The sequence below is a fragment of the Cupressus sempervirens genome, chromosome 10 (genome assembly GCF_028749045.1).
Source record: "Cupressus sempervirens isolate cs-2001-9-10 chromosome 10, ASM2874904v1, whole genome shotgun sequence".
NCBI lineage: Eukaryota > Viridiplantae > Streptophyta > Pinopsida > Cupressales > Cupressaceae > Cupressus > Cupressus sempervirens.
The window spans coordinates 919392144-919415369 of record NC_143127.1 but is presented as its reverse complement, the minus strand read 5'-3'; the positions used below and the strand labels follow the sequence as shown (position 1 = coordinate 919415369).

The 23226-nt window shown below is 34.8% G+C and overlaps 1 protein-coding gene across 1 annotated transcript in view; it reads right to left on the bottom strand.

The window, feature by feature from the left end:
• LOC149537007 (phosphate transporter PHO1 homolog 10-like) overlaps positions 1–23226 on the bottom strand; it is a 351025-nt gene that overhangs the window by 261998 nt on the left and 65801 nt on the right. Inside the window, exon 5 of the mRNA XM_089806833.1 lies at positions 2761–2832. Within this exon, the coding sequence (XP_089662959.1) occupies positions 2761–2832 (72 nt within the window). The remainder of the gene's footprint in view (positions 1–2760; positions 2833–23226) is intronic.

Below are 23226 nucleotides of genomic sequence, written 5' to 3'. Positions count from 1 at the left end.
GGTCTGCATAACTGAGGTGGTGAGATATCCTCTGAAGGGTTGCACATTGGAAGTGGTCTTCAACCATTTCATGTTGGGCTTATTTGCATATTCAGATTAGGTTAAGGGGAATGACTTCTTGGAATCCTGAGAATTGGAGAATTTGAAAGATAATCAATTCCCTCATATCTGTCCGACTTCATCTAGACGAATCAGTTCTACCAGGGAAAAAAAACCACCGTCTGCGAGCTGATAAAAAATGCACCAGTCAAATGAGTACCGCAGCAAGGGCAAATTCGTTATTTAAATTTAGTGCACTGCCAGATCGCGCTCGGGCCAGTTCCGTCATTTTTCAAACAGTGGATATAATAAACGAAATCCTTACCCCCTGACAGGAATAGCATTCGCGAGCGGGTATTAATTCATTAAAAGAAACGCAGTATGAGCCGAGGGAAGTGTAGGCACAGATCGAAGACAATCAACGAAGTTTTTTAAGGGAACCCGTCCTCCTATCCGCACACCTTCAGTCAAAGAACGGAGGTCGAGATCCCCGCTTTTTAATTCGGGCTTCTCCCAACGGTCCTGGGATATCATCGGACCATTTCAAGTGCACAAGGGAAAAAAACAATATATGGCCAGAATGGGGTTATATTCGAAATCGGGTTAGGATCGCGAGACATGCACCAGATCTAGGAAAGAAGGTTGCCGACAGCAGATATAGTTCGAAGTACAAGGAAGTATATTCGTCTCCATCCCTTTTATCAACGGATTGCAACAGGAACAACGTTATCCATCATGCTACGGCAATTATGGGAGCCATAATAATGTCAGGTTCTTATTAACAATTCTATAGAAGTAAGGGCGGAATGCATTACACCAGGATTATTAAAAAATGTTACCATTACTGCCATAGCTAGTAATACAAATCTCAGCAAGTCTTGGTGTTTCAGTTGTCATTGCATTTTTTTGGTGATAAATTATTAGTTTCAGTTTTTATTGATAACTAGTAGGAGTTTGTTGCAAACTGTTTGACGAAACGTCAACCTCCTGAAGTACTAAAATTTTGGTGTTAAAAAGGTAATAATCCTGTTAGGGTTATTTCAATAGACATGTCCCTCCTTGGCTCATCCTCAATATAAATGCAAGACAGATCACTGCCTTTGCAACACATAGAAACTGCAGGCAGTGCTAGAACAAATGAGAGAGGAAATAGTTTTGGAAATCGTGGGAAATCAAGAGGTTAGTCAAAAGGGAAGAGATCTCAATCCAGAGGACCAAGAGATTGCACATTTGCAGTATTCTTACCTTAACATATACTGACATTTTCTGTTGAAGAAGGTTGGAAAAGCTATAAGATAATTTTCTTATATCTATTATGTTTTCATACAACATCACTATGCACTGTTAAATTAAAAACTAAGTTGCTAATTCGGGTTTGGGGACAGATTCAAGTTCGAGGTTCGAGTTCGTGGGTTCAAGCAATTTTTTTCCCCATTTGGGTTCGTGAGTGTGTGTGTGTGTGTGTACAAGAAAAACATGCATAGTTGCAAAGTAAAGTCATTTCACAATATAAATAATTGTTGCTTGAACATTGATCAATGTCAAAGGTCAACGATAAACATTAAATACTCATTAATCTATCTTCATGATCGTAAAAAATACATTGAATTACTAAATTTCAAAATGAAATTGAAAACATAGACTAGTTCATCAAATAATAAAGTTTAAAACACAATGATAGATGACAAAGTGTTTTGTAGTTTATCAATGATCATTGTATCAAATGCCCTTTAAGGGTCAAATGGATCATAAAAAAATGAGGGATCAATGGCTTCATCCCTAGCTGCAACTCTATCTAGATCCTCATCATTGGAACCCAAACTGGTTCCACTAGTCCTAGATGCTGCTATAACATCGTTCTCCTTCTCAACATGAGAGACTAGATGAGTGAAATGTTTTTTATTAGGTTTTTTTTTTAGTTACATAAAAAATAACTTTACAAAAACACTCTTTAAAGTTGTTTTATTTCACATTTTGGACCCTACAGTCCCAGATCCTCTCGGATTCACCATGGATTTGCTGTGGGTTCGCCTGACTTCCCTCCAGCAAGGACGCTAGCGAACCTAGAATCCAAAATAAGGACCCTGCCTAGACCCGTAGCGAACCCGGACGCGAATCCAGACCTGTGCGAACCCGGACCCAGACCCGGACCTGAATCTAGGCAGAAGGGGAGGAATCTGGCTTCTTAGATTAAAAATAGAAGAATACCAAAACTGGAATTTACTCATAAAAACTCAACATTCATAGAATATATCCAAGCCATATAATGTGACTATATATTATTGTTTGAATCAACCAATTTAATTACTAAAGCTTAAATTCTTGATATTTTATATTTTTATTTTTATTTTTGCTAATATCCTAAAAAGATCTAATCAATGTCTTAAGTTTCTTTCTATACAGTACAAGTTCTTTGAATGCATTAAGTGGTGCCAAGAGATAGATATTTACAAATTTAAGGACAATGAGAAAAAAATAGTGTAATATTAATTTTTGTTTAATTAAGATTCATTTTCACTTTAGTAAAATGAAATTTATCATCTAAGGGTCCATTTTTCAGTAACCAACAATGGTGAAAAGAGGACCAAAAAATGTGCAAAAAAAGAACTAAAAGAAAATAGAATGCAGATACATTAAATCTGGTATCTCTTTTTATTTCACAATTTGAATTTCTATAACTGTTTTAGAACGGTCAGGAATAACAAGGACAAAATTATTTACCTCCTCGCAACTTCCTAAATAAGACTTCTCGACAACATCTAAGTAAGAGCGAGACACTTGTTTTCCAGTTATCTGCAAAATATAAGATTGTCAAAAAGATAGATAGCAGTACGTATATTACATTTCTCTATAAATCTGTAAATAGAAAAACATAATTGTTACAAAGATGAGGTAAATAAACCTTAAGGGCATGCTCCCAAATTTACAGTAATAAATCTTACTATGATTGCAAAATTATCCTAATCAGATTTGTTTTAAAAAAAACACTCAGACAAATTCTTCTAAAAGATTTTCATATCCTAATAGTTGCTGTAGATAATTAACTTATGAGCTAAGATATTTGAAATTTAAGTTTTTGATATCCTTTGGGAAAGCCTGTAAGTCCTTTTTAAAATATATAAGAACAATTGTCTTGAAAAGGGCCAAAGTGTTTACATTAAAGCAAAATGGTTTGACATAGGATCAAAGTACTAATGTTTTACAAAATGACAACAAGATGCTGCTCTCGCTTCCAAAGAAAACATTCCCACAAGCAGCGTTTCACTACCCACAAACTCAAATATCAATGGCACAGAGGTTGAAACAACACAACTCAACTTTACTCAATTTATTTCACAAACAAACTATTCATCTACAACAAATTAATTACAAATTTTGGCCTCTAAATGGTCTCTCACATTTCAGAAACTCTGATTCAAAACTTGATGGGTTTCATAATACTGAAACTAAGCACCCTTTTCTTTCAATGCTGCCTCATTTCATTCTTCATGCATATTCACCTCCTCATTCTTACCCATTGCTGGATTCATCCTTCTTTGCACATACATTCAATCTTTCTCTTCAACGCACTCATTATTGTCGGAATGTGTAATTTCCCCCTCAAATGAAATGTAAAATTATACTAAAGGATTCTAGAAACTCCAACTGGATTACCGAAAAGGGTTAGGTAAAATTAATATTTAGTTTTGTAAAGTTCTGGAAGTCATTTATGTGCAAATAGCTCTAGAAAAGTCTATTTGTCTTATGTCGGTTAATTTAGATGTTTCCGGAAACAATCAAAGACCTCTATAAAAGAGGCACAATGTAATGGTTTTTGATTATCAGGCAATGTATAATTTCTATAAGTGCCTGTATTTTGTGTTTAATTATCATTGTGGATCCAATCCATCCACCCCCATCAAACTGGTATCATAGCTAGGTTGTGAAGTTCATCTGGTGAAGATAATATCTTTTGAAATAGAGAAGTATATGATTGTTGTTGTCCAGTCAATGAGTCAAATCATGTGGAAGTTTTGAAGAATTGTAGGTGGGAAGAAATTTGTTTGGAGAAAAAGAAAATCATTGTTCCCGTCGAAAGAAAGAGTGAGCATTTTATTGGAGGCAGTTGTTTGTGGAATAGACCGTTGTTGGGAAGAAGGCATTGAAGTGTTTGTAGAGTGCATTGAGTTTATGAAAAGAGATCACAGATAGGAAATTGCTGTCATAGAGGAGTGTCATTAAAAATGAAATTTGATGTTGACAAAGGTTTCCAGCTTTGTGTTTTAAGGAGTTTGAATTTTCATTTGATAGATTTGAGTTTATTAAAATGGGAAAACAAGGTAAAAGAGTGTTAAAAAAATATATAAATTTGACGCTTGAGATGGATTGTTTAAAAGAAAAATTATTGAAACTAGAGACAGAAAAATTTGCAATGATTAGACAGAGGTCAAAAGAAAAATGTGGACTTTTAAATGAAATTAGTGAATATAAAGAAAGAATGGAAGAGCTAGAGGACAGGCTAAAATTTGTGGAAGAAGTACATAATTGGTAGGTGAAGGACACATGCAAAAAAAGAGAGCAAAATAAAGAATTAGAAGAAAAGTTAAATTTGTTTAATGATGCTAAGAAAAAGAATAATATGTTAAAGAAGGAATTGTCTACTCTGAAACAAGAGAAAGAATGTTTGAATGTGAAACCATTTGTATGTGATGTATCTTGTGACACATGATTTTTCTGAAGTTGTTTGCAAAAAGGAGTGTAATGACGAACATGAAAATTGTATTGACAAAACTTCTAGCTATTATAATGACAATATTGGTTTGAAGATTATGGAAAGAATGGGTTTCAAAGGTAAAGGTCTAGGAAAGGATGAACAGGGATTAAGGAATCCGATTGAGACTATAGTCAGGCCAAAATATGCAGGTCTTGGATATGATGCAGGCAATGGAAAGATGAATAAAGGTTCAAGAGAATCAATTGAAAGCATAAAGATTGTGCAATGTTCACACTGTAACAAGAAAGGGCATACAAAAGGATAGATGTTGGGATATACATCCTTGTAATATTTGTGGCATGAAAAATCATTGTGATAAGACATGTTGGAATAGAGAATGCAATAAAGATTTTATGGCAGGACGTATAAAAATGGATTGTGGATGGAGCTACAGATCCAGTTGGCAAAAAATTGCAGGAATGATCAAAGGTTTATTCAAGTACAAATGTTCAAGCGTAAGGAAGACTGTCATAGTAGTAGGAAAAAAATCCGTGGAAGGCATGAAAGAAGCAAAAGATTTTTGAAGACTACAAGCGTGGATTTGGAAAAGAATGCATTAATATTGGCACAAATAGAATTTCTATGCATCGACATTTGAGGTTGAAATTAAGGGGGAGTGTTGGAATATGTAATTTCCCCCTCAAATGAAATATAAAATAATACTAGAGGATTCTAGAAAATCCAGCTGGATTAACCAAAAAGGGTTAGGTAAAATTAATATTTAGTTCTCTAAAGTTCTAGAAGTCATTTATGTGCAGATAGCTGTAGAAAAGTCTATTTGTCTTATATTGGTTAATTTAGATGTTTCAGGAAGCAATCAAAGACCTCTATAAAAGAGTCACAATGTAATGGTTGTTGGTTATCAAGCAATGAAATGATTCTATAATTTCTACTTTGTATTTTGTGTTCAATTATCATTGTGGATCCAATCCATCGACCCCCATCAATTATTCCCACGTATAATCTTTAGAATCTTCACACCTCTCTTAAAAATCAATGCAACCACACCCCACTCTATGCAATGCCTCCCAAAAGCCACCTATATGTGAATTTTCAACTCTTCACTTGTCAGCATGGTCACTTTTTTTCACTCTACCTTGGTGCTTTCTTTCCTTTTGCAAACCTCTAATTGGCCCATCCCCTTAGGTAGCCATATCCTCTACCTCCTATCAATAACTTTCTTCTCATATTGGCACAATCTTTTCTTCCCCACCCCCCACTGCTTCCTTTCTTCCCCGTGCTTTATTACCAATCCTTTCCACGACCTTCGCACACTTTTGTTTTACTCATGGATTGTCTATTTCTCACACCATATTTGAGATATGATACCACGTGATTTTCCTATAATGCCTCTCCCATGCACTTTGGAGCAAAACACTATATCTCCCTTCTCTATCTGCAATGCTTGAAATCACTTCGAGCAATGCCCATTGTCCTCTACGCTCACTAACGGTTTCTTTAGTTTCAATCAAGAAAACCTTTGCCTTCCATTGCAAGTTGCATCCCCCCTTAACAATCTCATAAACTGCAATTTTAAAAAGGAAAAAGCTTTTTCAAGTTTCTCTACCACTTATGCGAAACTTTTAATCTTCCCATCTATATGTAGAGACAAATTGTGTTACCGTTGCACTTCCTCAAATTGCCAAGAAGCTAGCATTGTTTTTCTCAACACCTCCTTTTGTAATATACCTACCTTAGATAAATCTAAATAATAAGAAAAAAAACAGTATATATAAAACTATCTATATCAAAATCAATATTACCAAATATCAAAAATCAATCTATATATTGCTAATCAATATATAGAATAGAGGTAAATACTAAATGAATAATGATATTCATAAATATTGAACTATAAATAAATCTAAATTAATAAATATCTAATTATAATAACACCATGCCTCATTTCAATGAGGCACGACCATATAATAGGGGCAGTGATATATTTATATCCATACACCTCGATGGATAAAGATAGGAAAAAACCATAGTAAGAAATAAATCTTTTAAAAAGAGAAACAAGAAAAGGCATGGAATTTGGAGGGAAAATGGAGCTATGAAAGACAAACCCACTCTTCCATAAGAAGCCCACATAACCACCAAATAAGGAGGGAGTATTAATAATCCCGAAATTATAGGGAGAGTATTTTATAAGGTATCTAATATTAAGTAATATGTTTATTAATTCAAAAAGTTATCTTTAGGGTAATAAAGGTGGGTTAAGATGGAATATAAATAAATAGATATAATGGACCACGTTGTAAAATAGCAAGTAGCTTTGAATCCCGAAATTATAGGGAGCCCAATATGTAAGGTATGTTATTAATTGACAAAGCTATCTTTCCAGCTAAGAATACATTATTGATAACACTATAAAAGATTTTATTAAGTCCATAAGATATTGAAGGTATACAAATACATTGAATATTTATATTATAATTACAAATATTATATATAATATTTAATTAAAGTATTATTATGATCTCAGTCTATTCTCCAATAACATTATACATGATTATTAAAATCAGATCCGATATAATCTTATAATTGTACAAAATATTATAAGACTTAATCTTTTGATTATCAAAACATGGCTATTATTAATATTACTGTTATCTCCAAAATCAGCACCCTAATTTGCTTTAAGTCCTAAAACCCTCAGCAATTTTGGAGAAACATTGGATCAACCAGGAGTTGTGGGTAACCTATGACCTAGTTGAACCGCTCGATTCTAGGCCAGTTCCTATATGATGTATCTGATACCGTACTTATACTAATGAAGACGTGAAAAACTTATATGGAAAAGGGTAAAAAGACAACCTTGAACATGAAAAGCTAAAAGATTAAAACAAGGTGATACACCAAGATTGATAACACAAAGTACTGTTATACCTGAAACACAATGAAAGTTTTTGACAGATAATCACAAAATCCTTGCTTGAAGATCTGCTAACTCATATCAATATTTTAAGAGAAGGTTTATAAATTTTGAAAATATATGAAAGGAAACTAATCACAATCGAATATATCAATAACGGAAACACAAGTCAAAACCTATGAAATAGATATCAGATAAGGAAGATGCAAAACAAGACATAATTCAAAAGGTCTATCAAGAAAACACAATTGAATAACATCAATCACCTTAAAGCATACAACCAAATCTTTTTACTCCAAAGCTGGTTCCAATGAAAACTTTGTATTCCGATCAAAGGCCCAAAAAATAATACATCTGCATAATAGCTCAGAATAATGAAAAAAAAGATAGTAAGGACAAAATCACAGAAGCATCCTTCTTCTCCCAAAATCTGAACCCCCTCTTGAAAAACAAGAGAGGTATATAACAACAATACCAACTCCATAATATCAGGGAAGTTTGGGTCGAAATAATGAGTTAACTCATTATCAAAAACCTCTAAAGACTCCAAAAATATGTCCTACATATCTCAAACTGAGCCTTCAACATCCATGCATGAGAAAAGTCTAAAAAGACCCCAAAACTACCACAAATAACTCCATAATGTACTCCAAACTCCTCCTGAAATAGGCCTCTAAAAATGTTCATTGAGACTGTCCCTTAAAACTTGGCATTAAAAAATATTAACACCCTCTCAACCCTAGTTCAACTTAAAATTACAATGCAAAGTCCCTTTTTTTTAAAACAAAATCAAACTCTCCCTTTTTAATTATTATTTATTGCATTTTATGATTATTATTATGTAATAGTTGATATATAAATTATCAACTAAAGAAAAATAATAATATTTATAATATGGAATGCAATGAATATTAATAATAAGTTTTTTAAAATAATACTATAGACACTTAGGAAATAAAGTCTATACTATTATTTTAATAACTTGCATAAAATAAAAACAACTTCATATTACATTGCATCTTGCATGGACCCGAAATCTTCTAAAATGCAATTAAGGAATTCATAAAAGGAAGAGTCGAGAGTTTTATTTTGTCTTTTGGAGTTATAAGAATGTGCAAGCAACACAATAGGGTTATTGCAAACCCTAGCCGCCATGGAGCATTCACAGACCCTACATTTTTGCTTCCTTGACGCTACTATTTGGTGTATCCTGCTATATCTGGCTACCTAGTGTGTTATCGACTGTTGGCATGAGAAATGAGGGGTTTTTAAGTGAGCTGCCATGATCTGCTGTTTGTTTGAAGCCGAGAGTGCTTTTTTTATAGGTTCTTTCCTCCTTCACTGAGTTTTGGATGTCATCTCCTTTGTCTTTGCTGTTATATCTGGCCACCATGAAGCTCAGACCCTGGTATGAATGAAGGGTTTTTATTGAGAAGCCAACTCTGTTCTTTTACATTTTTCTCTTTTCCAGCTGGGTTTGACTTCATATTTGATGCTCTCTTTGGCCGTGGGCTCTGATAACATGCTGGGTTCTAAACACCTAGAGATTTTGTTTTTCTTTTTTGAAAATGTTACATAAAGGGGTGCCATGTTCAAATCTCTTCACTTGCTATGGTTTCATGCTGTTTAAATTTCATCTTTTTTGTTAGAAGACGCCTGACACTCTAGATCGTGACAAGAAACACATACTACAGTAAGTATTTTTTTTTACATCAGTTACTTGTTGCAATGCAGCTGTACTTCCTCCATGCTAGGTTCTGCCTGTTTGAATGATTGTAGACTGTGATTTTATGAGGGTTGTTAAATGCTGAAAGTTGTAATTTCTGGGCATTATTCCTTTTAAATTCTCTGCTTATTTAGAAGCCTAAAAGCTCATCTCTGCCATATTTTTGTATGAAGGTTTCTGCTGAAAGGAACTCATTCACCATTTTATTTATGTATTGTCTTTACTAGAAGTTGTTATGGCATCATATCTGCTACATATTTCTATGAGGGTTTCTGCTATGCTTTGCTCTATAAGATGTTTGGATTCTACTCTTGTAGATAGTGATTCTTTGCTGAAAGTAATCATTCATACCAGATTTCTCTGTTATTGGTTCTTGTTGTGAGTGAATTTGGATGCCATATTTCCTCTGCAGATTCTGGGCATGACTTAATGTATCAATGGTATATTGCTGTAGCATACTTCTTTTTTGGGTGTGGCTATACTATGAACTGCTGTCTTAACAGTGCTGGGTACATTTTCAGGTTGTAGTTGCATTTTCAGGTTTCAGAACACGTGGGAAGACATAATAAACCTTGTCATTTTTGTTTTCATCTCCATCAATTTCTTTAAAATGAACAGCACCAACCTTCCTAGCATTACCCACCAAAACCTCAAGTTCATAATTCTTAGTCTTTTCTCGCTGGTCTTCATGATGGTCTATACCACTCTCTCCAATATCTTCATTCTCTTCAACATACTCTTTCTGAAGAACTATATCAATATTCTGTCCTGACAGTGCTTCTTCCTCATCATTGGGAAGTATGCATTAAACATTATTTAAAGAAGCTGGACCATGTCCTCTAGGATCATCCTCAGATTCATACTGCCTTTTATTATCTGTAGCTCCAACTCCATGATTACTTGCCATAAAATTCATACAAAAAATTTGGGTGAAGATCCATTGGACTGATCATAACAAGTATTTTATTTTTTTAAATGGCCCCTTTTTATTGTAGCTTAAGCATTTTCTTTCAATTTTGCTTTCACATTTACAAACTTGCTTTGTATGTTCCAAACATGCAAAATGCTCTGCAGAGCATTCACAACCTATAGCTGAAAGGTGCAGATCATAATATTACGAAAGGCATTCTCTTTTCTTTATTGCATCAAATTTTATGATCCATTCCTGATAAGTATAGCTGAATCTATCCTCTGATACTGCATTATTCTGCTATTCACTGTAGCATTCATTCTTTTTGCATATATGAAACAAAAGGTTTCAAAACTTAAAAAGTTCGTCCCTCTAATGTTTCATTTTTCTGTTCCTGGTATGCATACTAATCCCACATGCTATGCTTATCATGTTTTCACCAATTTTTATAAGTAAAAGGTTTCAAAACAAAAATGAATTGTTCCTTTAATACTCTTATTATTCGCGATTGGCTTCTCTATCTGCTGATGTATGCCTATGTTATACTAAGATGAATAGCGTGTAGGATGATGAATGTGAGATGAAGTGAGCTCTCAGCATTGCTTAGATCCATTGGATCTAACCTATTCTCTTTTGTGGATGCAGGGATTGGAAGCACGGAAAGGGTAAGATATAGAACAACAAAAAGATGGATGCAGATGGATGCCACTTCACCAATCATTATAGGCAATGACTAGTGCCCATGACATTTTTCTCCTTTTACTCCTCTTTCATGTTACTGATTTCAGTATAGTATAGGTGTATATCAGCACATAGGGACTACTCCCACAGTCAAATGTGTGGGAGAAATTTACTTTCAGCATTTTATTTCTATCATGATTTGTTCCATCATACAAACATTGTATATTATTTCAGTATGAATTTCTGAAAATTACTTGAAAGTAATAAGCATGTATGTTTTCCTCCATTTGAACATGTGTGAAAATTGAGCAACAATTACAATTCAATGAAATATCATCTATCATAATGGACCCGGGATGGGGACATCACACATTCACTCAAGCGAGATATCTCACTGTTTAGACTTTTAGTTCACTTTTCATTGAAAGTAAATTTCCTTCAATTCTTGTTTGATTGAAATAAAGGAATGGAAATTATTGTTGATGGGAACATGGCTGTGTCTTCCAACCTCAAGTTAAATTTGTTTTGAATTTGAAATGAGTCAAATATTTTCTCACTAAAGACATGGATGCCAATATCAATAACATCACTAGAATTTAAATTGACCTAAAAAAAAGGCTTTAAATTACATAATAAGACATTTTGTTAATGAAAGTGACAATGTATATTCCTATATAGGCTGCCTCATTTACTACAAGTGAAAATCATCATACGTCGGGCTTTCTTTTGTTGTGCTTTCAAGTCAGGCGGGAAATCCCAGATCTAAGGACAAGGAAAATTTTATGTTAAATTGTTGGCAGGTTCCCTTCCTTCATAAGACACATGTCTTGCCTACTAAGGATTTAAAGAAAGAGAAAGTAAAGCTCATGAGGCCCACTATTGCAACATGTGTCCAATGTAGGGTTCGAGACAATGGTCATCATCATTCGCTCAACGTATGTCATGGCATAAAGATGATTGGTAGTCTTTGCACACATGTTCACTAATGCTAGTCTTTGCAGTATCAACATGGATGATAATGATAATTTCTATGGTTTAAATTATTATCATAACTCAGGCTTTCTTTTATTATGTTTTCAAGTCAAACAAGAGATCACAAAGCTAACGACAATGCTGCATTTTCTTTTAAATTGTTTACAGGTTCCTTTCCTTCATAAGACACATGTCTTGCCTACTAAGGATTTAAAGAGAGAAAGTAAAGCTCATGAGGAGGCCCACTATTGCAACACACGTCAAGTATAGGGTTCAAGACAAGGTCATCATCATTCGCTCAATGAATGTCATGCCATAAAGGTGATTAGTAATCTTTGTACAAGTGTCCACCAACACTAGTCTCTGCAGTATTAATGTGGATGATAATGATAATTTCTATGGTTTAAAGTTTTATCATGACTTGGACTTTCTATTGTTATGTTTTCAATTCAGACGGGAGATCCCAGATCTAAAGACAATACTGCATTTTCTTTTAAATTGTTTGTGGGTTCCTTTCCTTCATAAGATTTGTGTCTTTCCAACTACGGATGTAAAGAGAAAGAGAAAGCAAATCTCATGAGGAGGCCCACTATTGCAACACGTTTCAAGTGTAGGGTTCGCGAAAGAGATCATCATCGTTCACTCGATGAATGTCATAAAATAAAGGTGACCATTAGTCTTTGTACACATGTCCACTTATGCTAGTCTTTGTGGTTGTCGTCGGTAGAAACTGTAGCCGACAAGGTGTTGTTGTCGGTAAAGATTTTGTAGCCGACGGGCAAATTAGTATTGTTATGTAGCCGACAGACCCCTTCGAGAAGGTTCAGCGAAAAGTATTTATATCCCATCTGGGATCATTGTAAATGATCTTATCGGATCTGATCTTATGCTCTGGATGTAATCTATTGGTATGTGCAAATAAAGGAGTACTATCGCTATTGTTCCTGTTCAATTATCTATGTGCATTACTTAATTAACCTATGTGAAAAACATTTGGCGCTGAAGCAGAGAAAGCGGCACGAGTGGCTATCAAGGTCAACTTGATTAAGGAGACAGTATTGTGTTCGCAGAGGCTGCAGATGCACCACATTTTGGAGACCAGTTAGTGTATTTTGTTTTGTTAATTTGTCCTGGATATGTTGTAATTGTATTTTGTAATTGTCGTCTGGAGACGACTTTTTCTTTTGGGGGGGATGATGTCGTCAATAGAAACTGTAGCCGACAGGGTGTTGTCGTCAGTAAAGATTTTGTAGCCGACGGGCAAATTAGTATTGTTATGTAACCGAAAGACCCCTTCATGAAGGTTGGGCGAAAAGTATTTATATCCCGTCTGGGATCATTGTAAATGATCTTATCGGATCTGATCTTATGCTCTGCACGTAATCTGTTAGTATGTGCGAATAAAGGAGTACTGTCGCTGCTGTTCCTATTCAATTATCTATGTGCATTACTTAATTAACCTATGTGGAAAACAGTGGTATCAATGCAGATAAAAATGATAATTTTTATGGTTTAAATTGTTATCATGGCTCTTTGCAAACACTTCTAGAGCATCCATGAGGATATGTAGATATTTTTTTGATAGAAAATTTTCTACAAAAGCGGGATATGATATCCTTTGCAATTTTGAGTTTTATTTTTTTAATTTCTTGACTTGAGAATTTTGTCAAACACTTTGCGCACAAGGAATATATTGGTGATCTAAATTCCAATTCTTTCTAAATGCCAAACTTTAATAGACATGCTTGCAAAAACTCCAAAAATATCTAACAATGAAGATGCAAATATTTTTTGTATTTTATAAATTGTATGAGATTAGGGCAAACACCTGCCATACAAACTTGAATGATTTTCTAATCCCTTTAAAATGGCAGCTTTCTGATATACATCATATTACAATGCTTCTCAATTGATTACTAAATCCCACAAATGCCCTAAGGGTATTCAAATCTAACCTCAATTTAATACAAAAATAAATGGATGGGAACTTGGAAACTGACCAAAATATTTGGATATTAGTATAACGGTAGTACTTTAGCAACAACATTGTGGCAACGACACTATGGCAACAATATTGTAGCAACAATAGTATAGCAACAACATTGTAGCAATGCCATTGTAGCGATGATACAGTAGCAATGACATTATTCACCTTTAGTTATTAGAAAGTCTTCCAATCTCTTCCACAATCATTATCCCAATAAGCTCTAATACAATATATCTTAATTATTATCAAACTTATTTCTTCAAATTTGTTGTGCAAATCTAGCTCTAGGCCACAAGCTTGGCCCAATGAAAGGACTGATTTGTCTTCTACAATACCTGCAACCTTTCCAAGCATCTTTCACCACCTCAGTTATGTGAATAAATGGTAGTGTTTGTTCTCAATGAGTAATTTAGCAACTGCAAAAACCCTTGGCTCCACAAGTTATCAGACAAAGTAGATGGCAACACATTCAATATCCCACAATGAGGTTTTCTTCCCTATTTGTTCTTTTCCTCCAAGAGGTTGACCTCTTTCTAGAAAAAATAAAAATAATATGTATTTTCACTTTCTAGAAAATTCACCTTTTTTCAAAATAATATTTAATTGCACTTTAGTAATATTAAAATATAATTAATGTAAAGTGCAAACAATATCATAGGGCACATGATGTTCATGACTGCAGGAAGTGTGTGGCTACATATAATATCCCCCTCTAGTAACGAAATCTAAAATTGATATTCTTATTTGTAAACAATAAAAGAAAAAAAGATGTACATGTAATAGCTAATTGATTATTTGATAAAAATAATAAACATATATAATAGATATACTAAGATATTGCAAATAGACAATTATCAATATAAATTTATTTTTTTCAAATTTATTTAAATTAAACATCAATCACATGATTGAATAAATAAACAAATATAATAATTAATATATTGTCATATGAACAAAACCAACATCATTAGTAATTATTAAATTATCAAACTCAAACCTACTATTGGCCTAAATAAGGGTCACGTACCGTGACCCTTGGAGAAGTAGGGTATAAAGCCCATATGCAAACAAACAACACTGACATCAAGGCACAAACCAAGAGATTTTTCCTACATGGACACGAAGTGCATGTAAAAGGGGAGAAAAGGAGGAAAAGAATGGAGAAGCACGAGTACAGCTGGATGCATCAAACATAAGCCATATCTGCTCAAGCTGCCCATTAAAGTCTTGGTCAACAGTACCATTTGAATCTGAACTGACACAAGAAGTATACAGGGAAGCACCAAAAAGTAACAAAGAGGAATTAACAGGAGAGTCACACATCCAATGAGAAACTATGTGGCACCCACATCAAACATAGGGAGATGTGGATAAATCAACATTAGGGATTTAGGAGGTACTAAATACATAACGCCTCACCCATATTGAGGCAAGGTAAGAAGAAGATATTGGGTAGAAATAAAAAGGGAAGCTTCAAGCTTAAAAGCATTGGGTCCCACAAAGGATATAAGGTAAGTTCAATACTAAATTCATATTTAAAGATTCTCTAATATTTGAGCTATATATAATATAGATCCTATTAAATACAAATGAATATATAACTATATAAATTATGAAATGGTCATTAAATTAAGGTAATGATATTTATGATCATATTTGGTCTATTTATGATGTCAAATATATATAAATAATAAGATTAAACCCCTATAGTACCAATGTAGGGATCATACTCAACCCTATATAAATGGCCAAGTATGTTATATAGGAAATGAGATCATCTCTATATAAATGGTTAATTGGGGATTAAAGGAATCTCACAGTATCAGTACACTAGGAGGATGGTACAATCTTCGTATAAATGACTAACGTGCTAGTGCAAGAGATTAGTGCAACCCTATATAAATGGCTAGATAAGAATAATAGCTCATAGTGTCAGTATAAGAGGTTGGTAATACCCTCGTATAAATAGCTTGTAGTGCCAATGCGAGAGGTCAATACAATATAAATGGTTAGATTAGAATTAGATAAATGGCCAAAATATTCTAATAATGTAAACATATGCATATGTGAATCTTAAGGGGTATACTCTAGAGAAGACGGTTGAATAACTAAGGGTTATGAAACCCGATCTAGAGACGTCTTTAAGGTTTGGGATTGAATAAAGGGTACAATAATATATTTCATCTTGTTATTGCTTACTTCTGACATTTATTTTATCAATATTAAGTATCCCAATATAACCAAAGAGTGGACACATTACACTACAGGAAGCCTATAACTACAAGAAGTCTATGGATGCAAGAAGAATATGGAAACAGAAAGAAACTACCCACATGACCCTCTTCTCAACACCTTAGCCTACGAGTGTCTGACTATAGGCCAAACTCTATTGAAGTTGAGCACTAGTGAGAAGCAAACATTACAAGAGAAGTATTCTCGTTATATGGGCTTGATCATATAGAAACTAATTCTCTATTTCTCAAAAGGGGGACTATTTTTGTTTTAAGTATTTCTTAAAGATCTACTTGGACTTTATTTTAAAGAAAGCTTGTCTTTTTGTAATGTTAGTCATGCTTTGTAGAGCCTTTTAATTTTGAACTATTCATGAATATATTGGAATTCTATATCAATTGAGCAGTAGTTATCTTTGTTGGACTCTTATAATTTTGTCTATGAGACTTTCTTTGATTTAGATCATGTTACATACTCTTCCAATTAAGCATAGCTAGGTATATGGAACTGCATCATGTCTATAGTAATAGTAAAAATGCACAGCTGAATAGGAATCCTAATGAGTGAATGTATTGTCTTAGTGGCTTCTACGAATGCACCCATGAAATGATATAAATGTGATAATCCATGTCATTGGTCTAATTATTTTGTTCTCATTTCAACAATGAAGGCAATATGGCACATTATTGTCAACCGTGAGATAATTCTTACATCCTGGTCTATGTGATTAGGTCTGATTTATTGAAAAAGTAATTCAAGTTATTCAATGAAAGCTTCTATCACCTTAGTTTAGTTTTAGCTCAATGTTATTTTCTCTTCCCAAATCCCCCTATTCATGAATTGTCGGCTTCTCAATCTTGGAGGTTGTTTAGAGGTAGTAATTTGACCCACACAACATTTGTTACCTTTACAGATTGCAAAATTTAGGATCAATAGTGTTGAACTAACCACCAACATTCCCCTTTGGGATTCATGACATGGATTAACTGCCTCCTGTGTTCTATAAGTCTAGTGGTTGTATCAGGCATTAACAAGTCAATCATCTGGTGCAATGACAACCCTAGCTTGTAATTAGTAGTATCGGAGCTTACAAGTTCAAATCTCCTTGGCCACACTAAAGGGGGGTTGTCAGACTAACTACCAACATTCCCCTTTGGGATTCATGACACTACTTAACTACCCCTTGTGTTCTGTAAGTCTAGTGATTGTATCAGACATTAATAGGTCAATCTTTTGATTCAATGACAACATTAGCTTGTAACAAATAGTATGTGTTGAAGTTGCCAACAATAATAATATCCCCCAAAGAAAAGAACATAGCAATGTTAACATGGATTGTGGAAATATGAAAGATTTCATAGTAATGTTGTCGGACATGTCTATGAATGGGTCCCCCTCCGGCCTATTGTGTATAGCATAAAAAAAGGAAGTCAGCATAAAGTAACACACGGTGATGAATAGATCTTTGAGGCAAGAGGCCACCAAGAAAAGATGGACCAAGTAAATCTAGCAAAACTATTTGAGTAAACCAAAGAAGTTGCACTATGAAGCTGACTGTTAAAAAGGCAACTAGTAAAATTCAGTGATTCCATGAAATGGCCGAATGAGGCTCTCATGGGTCCCAATGACTGCACTAGATCCCAAATTGAGCATATATCCAAAATTTAATGTCTTTTCATCAACCAATGTTGTCTAATCCAAATCTAAATCTATGAACCCACTAAGTTTGCAATCATGACTCATAGTATAAATAAGTCCATAATCAAAGGTACCCTTCACATAACGCAGCACACACTTCGCTTCTACTGCCTTAATAATTAATCCGCCAACAGCAGCTAGTTGTCCCATGAATTTAACAAACTCATTTGGACCAAGAGGCTTGGTGAGAGAGTTTGTAGTCTAATCCACTATTGGAACATACTACAATTGAACTATCCTATCTTCAACCAACTACCAAATATAATGATATGAATGCTTACATGTTTGGTTCTTTCATGGAAGAGCAGATTCTTGGCAAACTTGTGAACTCGTTTATTGTCAGAGAGCAAGGGATTCGGGCCTACTAGAGATAAGAGCTCCTCAATAATTTGCTTCTATGGAGGTGACACTGCATGTTGCTTCTTACTAGTCCAAGTGACTGCACTAGATCCCAAATTGAGCATATATCCAAAATTTAATGTCTTGTCGTCAGCCAATGTTGCCTAATCCAAATCTAAATCTATGAACCCACTAAGTTTGCAATCATGATTCCTAGTGTAAAGAAGTTCATAATCAAAGGTACCCTTCACATAACCCAGCACACACTTCGCTTCTACCTAATGATTAGCCTTCGGAGTTGTCATGAAGCATGAAATGTAGCTCACTACAAAACTAAAATGAGGTTTAATGGCTGTGAGATAGATGATAGTATCCACTAGTTGCCTGTAAGAGGTTTCATCAATAGGAGGAGAATCAAACTTAGAAGACAACTTCAGTCCTTTCTCCATATGTGTGGAAGAAGGTTTAAAACTCTGCATAAAAATACCTGTCAAGAAAGTTCCTTGCACACTTAGACTGAGAAATAAAGATGCTGTAATCAGTCTGCTAATGAAATGTAGCTCACTACAAAACTAAGATGAATTTTAATGGCTATGAGATAGATGATAGTATCCACTAGTTGCCTGTAAGAGGTTTCGTCAATAGGAGGAGAATCAAACTTAGCAGACAACTTCAGTCCTTTCTCCATATGTGTGGAAGAAGGTTTAAAACTCTGCATAAAAATACCTGTCAAGAAAGTTCCTTGCATACTTAGACTGAGAAATAAAGATGCTGTAATCAGTCTGCTAAACCTAAATATCAAAACAATAATGGAGAAGCCCCAAATCTGTCATATCAAAATGCTTATATAGATCTTGATTGATTTCTCCAATCAAATGTGTTGAACTGCCAATAATGATTAAGTCATCCATATATACAGAGAATATCATCACCAGAGTGTTTAATATACAGATTACTATCAGAAGGGAAATCTTGAAAACTATGAGCAACCAAGTATTGATCAATCTTGATATACCATGCTTGAGGGGCCCATGTAAGTCCACAGAGTGTTTTCTTGAGTCGACATACTTGGTGGTCTTTGCCAACAACCTTGAAACCAAGTAGTTGCATCATGTAGACATCTTCTTGCAACCCACCATTGAGGAAGGCACATTTAACATCCATCTCGTGGACTTTCTGTCGAAACTAAGCTGCAATGGTGAAAAGAAGATGAATTGTACTCATCTTGAAAAGAGCAAAAGACTCCTCATAGTAAATGCCCTCCCTCTATGCAAACCCTCCAGAAACTAATTTGACCTTGTAATTATCTAAGGTGTCATCTGCATCATACTTGACGTTATATACCCATTTGCATCTAATGGGCTTCTTTCCAAGGGGAAGATCAGAAAGAACCCAAGTATAATTCTTCAAAAGACTCTGGTATTCTACATCCATTGCTATACCGCTCTGGAAACCTTGATGCCTCTTTAAATGTCTAAGGTTCATAAATACTATAAAGGTTAGCTATGAGAGAAAAGTTAACAGTATTTTGTTCCCTACCCTTATTTCTAAAAGGTATACCCTCTCTGAGCTCATTAGGACAAAGATCACTAGAGGTCTTAGCCCACCAATTAAGTTGACAAGTAGATGTGCCAACATCAGATGCAGGAGGAATAACTGGTGTTGTAGGAGGAAGAGGGTCTACAATAAGGAGAAGATTTGCATCATCTGGGGGAATGTCAGCTACCGCATCATCAAATTCAGATTCTGCATCATCCTTCCCATCAAATGAACACAATGGAAGACAAACACCCAAATCAAAAGCCTTCCAAGGTTGATACTTAGAATTTTTCTCAGACGTGGAAAGTTGAAATGGTATTCATCATTCACCAAAGACAACATCTCGATTAAAGATAAGAGATTGGTATCTATACCAATCAGTCAATAAGCCTTATGGTTGTCACTATATCCTATAAACATAAGCTTCTAACTCTTGGAATCCAGCTTCAAGCATTAGGCCTCTAGAATCCATACATATGCTAAAGAGCCAAAAATAATCAGATTTTTGATCGTAGGCTTGCGACCAATCCAAGCTTCCTCATGAGTCTTCCCCTTAACCACATGTGTCGGAGATCGATTGAGGAGATAAGTCGCAGTAAGCTAGGATTTCTTGAGAACATTTCTACCTAGTATTTCTTAGGAACATTTTGGTATTCCATCATAGACCTGGCCATTTTTGTAATGGTGCAATTGTGAGATTCTACAATGTCATTTTGTTGAGGAGTGCATGGTGTGGTTAGCTAACATTTTATGCCATGTGTATTACAGAAAGTAGAGAGAGTGGTACAAAGTACATCCACATTATATGACTAAAACCATGAACAAAAAAGTAAGAAATACATGCACCCAGTAACAAAAGGAGTATTAATTGGACCACATACATCAACATGAGCCGACTGTAGTGCCTTAGAGGCTCACCATGAGTCACCATCCATGAATGGTATCCTATGTTGCTTTCCAACCTGACAAGCTCCATAAACTTGTTGATCTTGAGTTTGAATTTCAAGCAAGCCAAGTACTAAATCAACCCGAACAAGTTGAGCAAGATAGTGAATGTCCAAGTGACCATATCGTTGATGCCAAAGACTGTTGATAGAGGATGATTCTGCTATGAAGAAATGCTCAAGAGAATCACCCGTATCCACAAGTCTATGGAGACCATGATCCTTAATGCCAATAGCTACAGTAGTGTAAGTCACACAATCAACAACCAAGCACTTGTGTGTACTGAAGACCACATCAAGTTGAGAATGCCCCATGATTTACTCATTGAGAGTATGTTTAGTTCCATGCAAAACATAGTATACATTGAGGAAAATGAGATTCCTCCCACTAGACTGTAACTAAATGTTTCCCTTTCTGACAAAAATATACTCTTCACCTCCTCCAAAAATGATTGAATCAACAAAGGGAGAAAAATTTGTAAACCAATCATGCCTATGAGTGAAATGCCAAGCAGAAAAATCTATATACCGAGCAGAAGATTTCACATGGTCTGCAAATCTTTAAGCCTTAGAGGCATAAAAGGAAAATTCTTTCTGCTCTATGTCCTCAGCAACATTGGCTTTAGGCTAAGACCTCGCTTACGCTTTTCAAAAGCCAATCGATTATGACAATTCTTGAGCAAATGGTCATATTTGTCACAATAATTATATTGCACATTTCTCTTCTTTAAACCGTCTTGAGACTAATAAGATCGCTTCTGCTGAGAGGAGTGAATGCAAAGATTTTCCTTTATCCTTATGAAAGGATTTGTCTTAAACAACTTTTTGAGGAGGACGAGGTGGTTCTGCTACTAACAACTCTGAAAATCCAAATCAACATTAATGGAAGTAATGTTGAGAGTCTCTATAAAGTGCTCAAAGAATTTAGGTAGTCTCTTCAAGGTGATGTGACTACCATATCTTATTCCTCCATTTTCCGACCAACAATTTCAAACTGATCTCAAAGGTCATTAATCTTCGTGAGATGCCCCTATAAGGACATATGTTCATCCATTATGATGGAGAACAACTAGTTTTTCAAAAAGAACACTCGACTCTTGTTGGATGTCTCATGCAACTCCTTCAAATGCTTCCAAATGTCTACTACAAATTTGCTGGAACAAATTTGAGGAAATCGATTATCTACAATAGAAAGCTTGAGAAGCATAGCATCTTCTTGATTTTGATCATCAAACTTATATGGGTCCTGCTTGGATTGTTGTAGGACGAGTCTATGTGCCCGAAACAAGTATATCCAAGCAACAATATTTGAAGATTATCAACATGCATTGCTTCCACGTGTTATAGTTTTTTTCGTTGAATCTCTCATTGCCCTCTAGCATTAAGTTGGCCAATGATGCCATCTTGCATGTTTCTCAATGCATAGAAAATGAGGAATAAAGAAGAGGGGATAATAGGGACTTTGAAACATGAAATTCAATGCAAAAGAAAAAAAGGCAAATACAAGTACAGATTTCAAAAAATAATGAAGTGCAAATGACACAAAATTCAAGAATGATAAATCAAAATGAAGTGCCAATGACACAAAATTCGAGAATGCAATCAAAATAATTTTTCAATTTAAATTGACGGGTAAAAATACTAGTTGAAAATCCAAAACCCCTAGGCAACTATGAGAGTCTGATTAAAGCATAAAAACACCAAAAAAGAGGGTTGAAAACTAATGCAGGAGCATCCAATGGTATAAGGGCAATCCTTTATCACCCAAAAATATGCTTAGTGTTAGTTTTTGTTTAATGTGTTTTATTTATGGATACCCATTTGGGTCAAATAGAGATCCCAACTCTCGTAGTTCCACTATTGGTTTTCTGGGTTAGTGTTTTTTAGCACTTTGGGATATGTGCCAATGCAGAAAATAAGTTATTTTGTAATTGAGCCATAATTATGATGAGTTAGAGGGTGTATGTTGGAAAGATAATTATACTTGTAATTTAAAGCACTCCAGAAAAAGAACCAAGTCAAAACGCTTTATGGTTTGAAAGTTATTGCAGTTTTAAGTTGCTTGGAGACCCCCTAAGAGCGCTTCAAAGTCAGATTTGAGGCACTAAATAGTCTTGTACGGGCACAAAAATTGGGCACTCATGCATAGGGCTATAGAGTGCTTGGAGAGCTTTTCGAAAATGTAAACAGTCCATTAATCGGAGTACCGGATAAAAAGTTATACCTCCTAGAAGTTGGACTACCATTTCTGGATTCTAATTTTACACCAACTTCTAACATGTTTTCTAAAAACTTTTGTTTTGGCGGTGGATGCCAAATGGCATATTCTAAAATGTATTCCTAACCCTAAACCTAATTCAAGCTACTTAAGGTCATTTATTGCATTGTAAACACAGTTTTGGTGGAGTTTGGGAGAAGGTACTGTGAGAAGGGTTTTTCTCAAGAATCTAATAACATTGTAAGCTCGTAGGGCATGTAGTTGAGTCTGTTTTCGTTGTATTGAATGTAATAGCATATTACTTTTGATA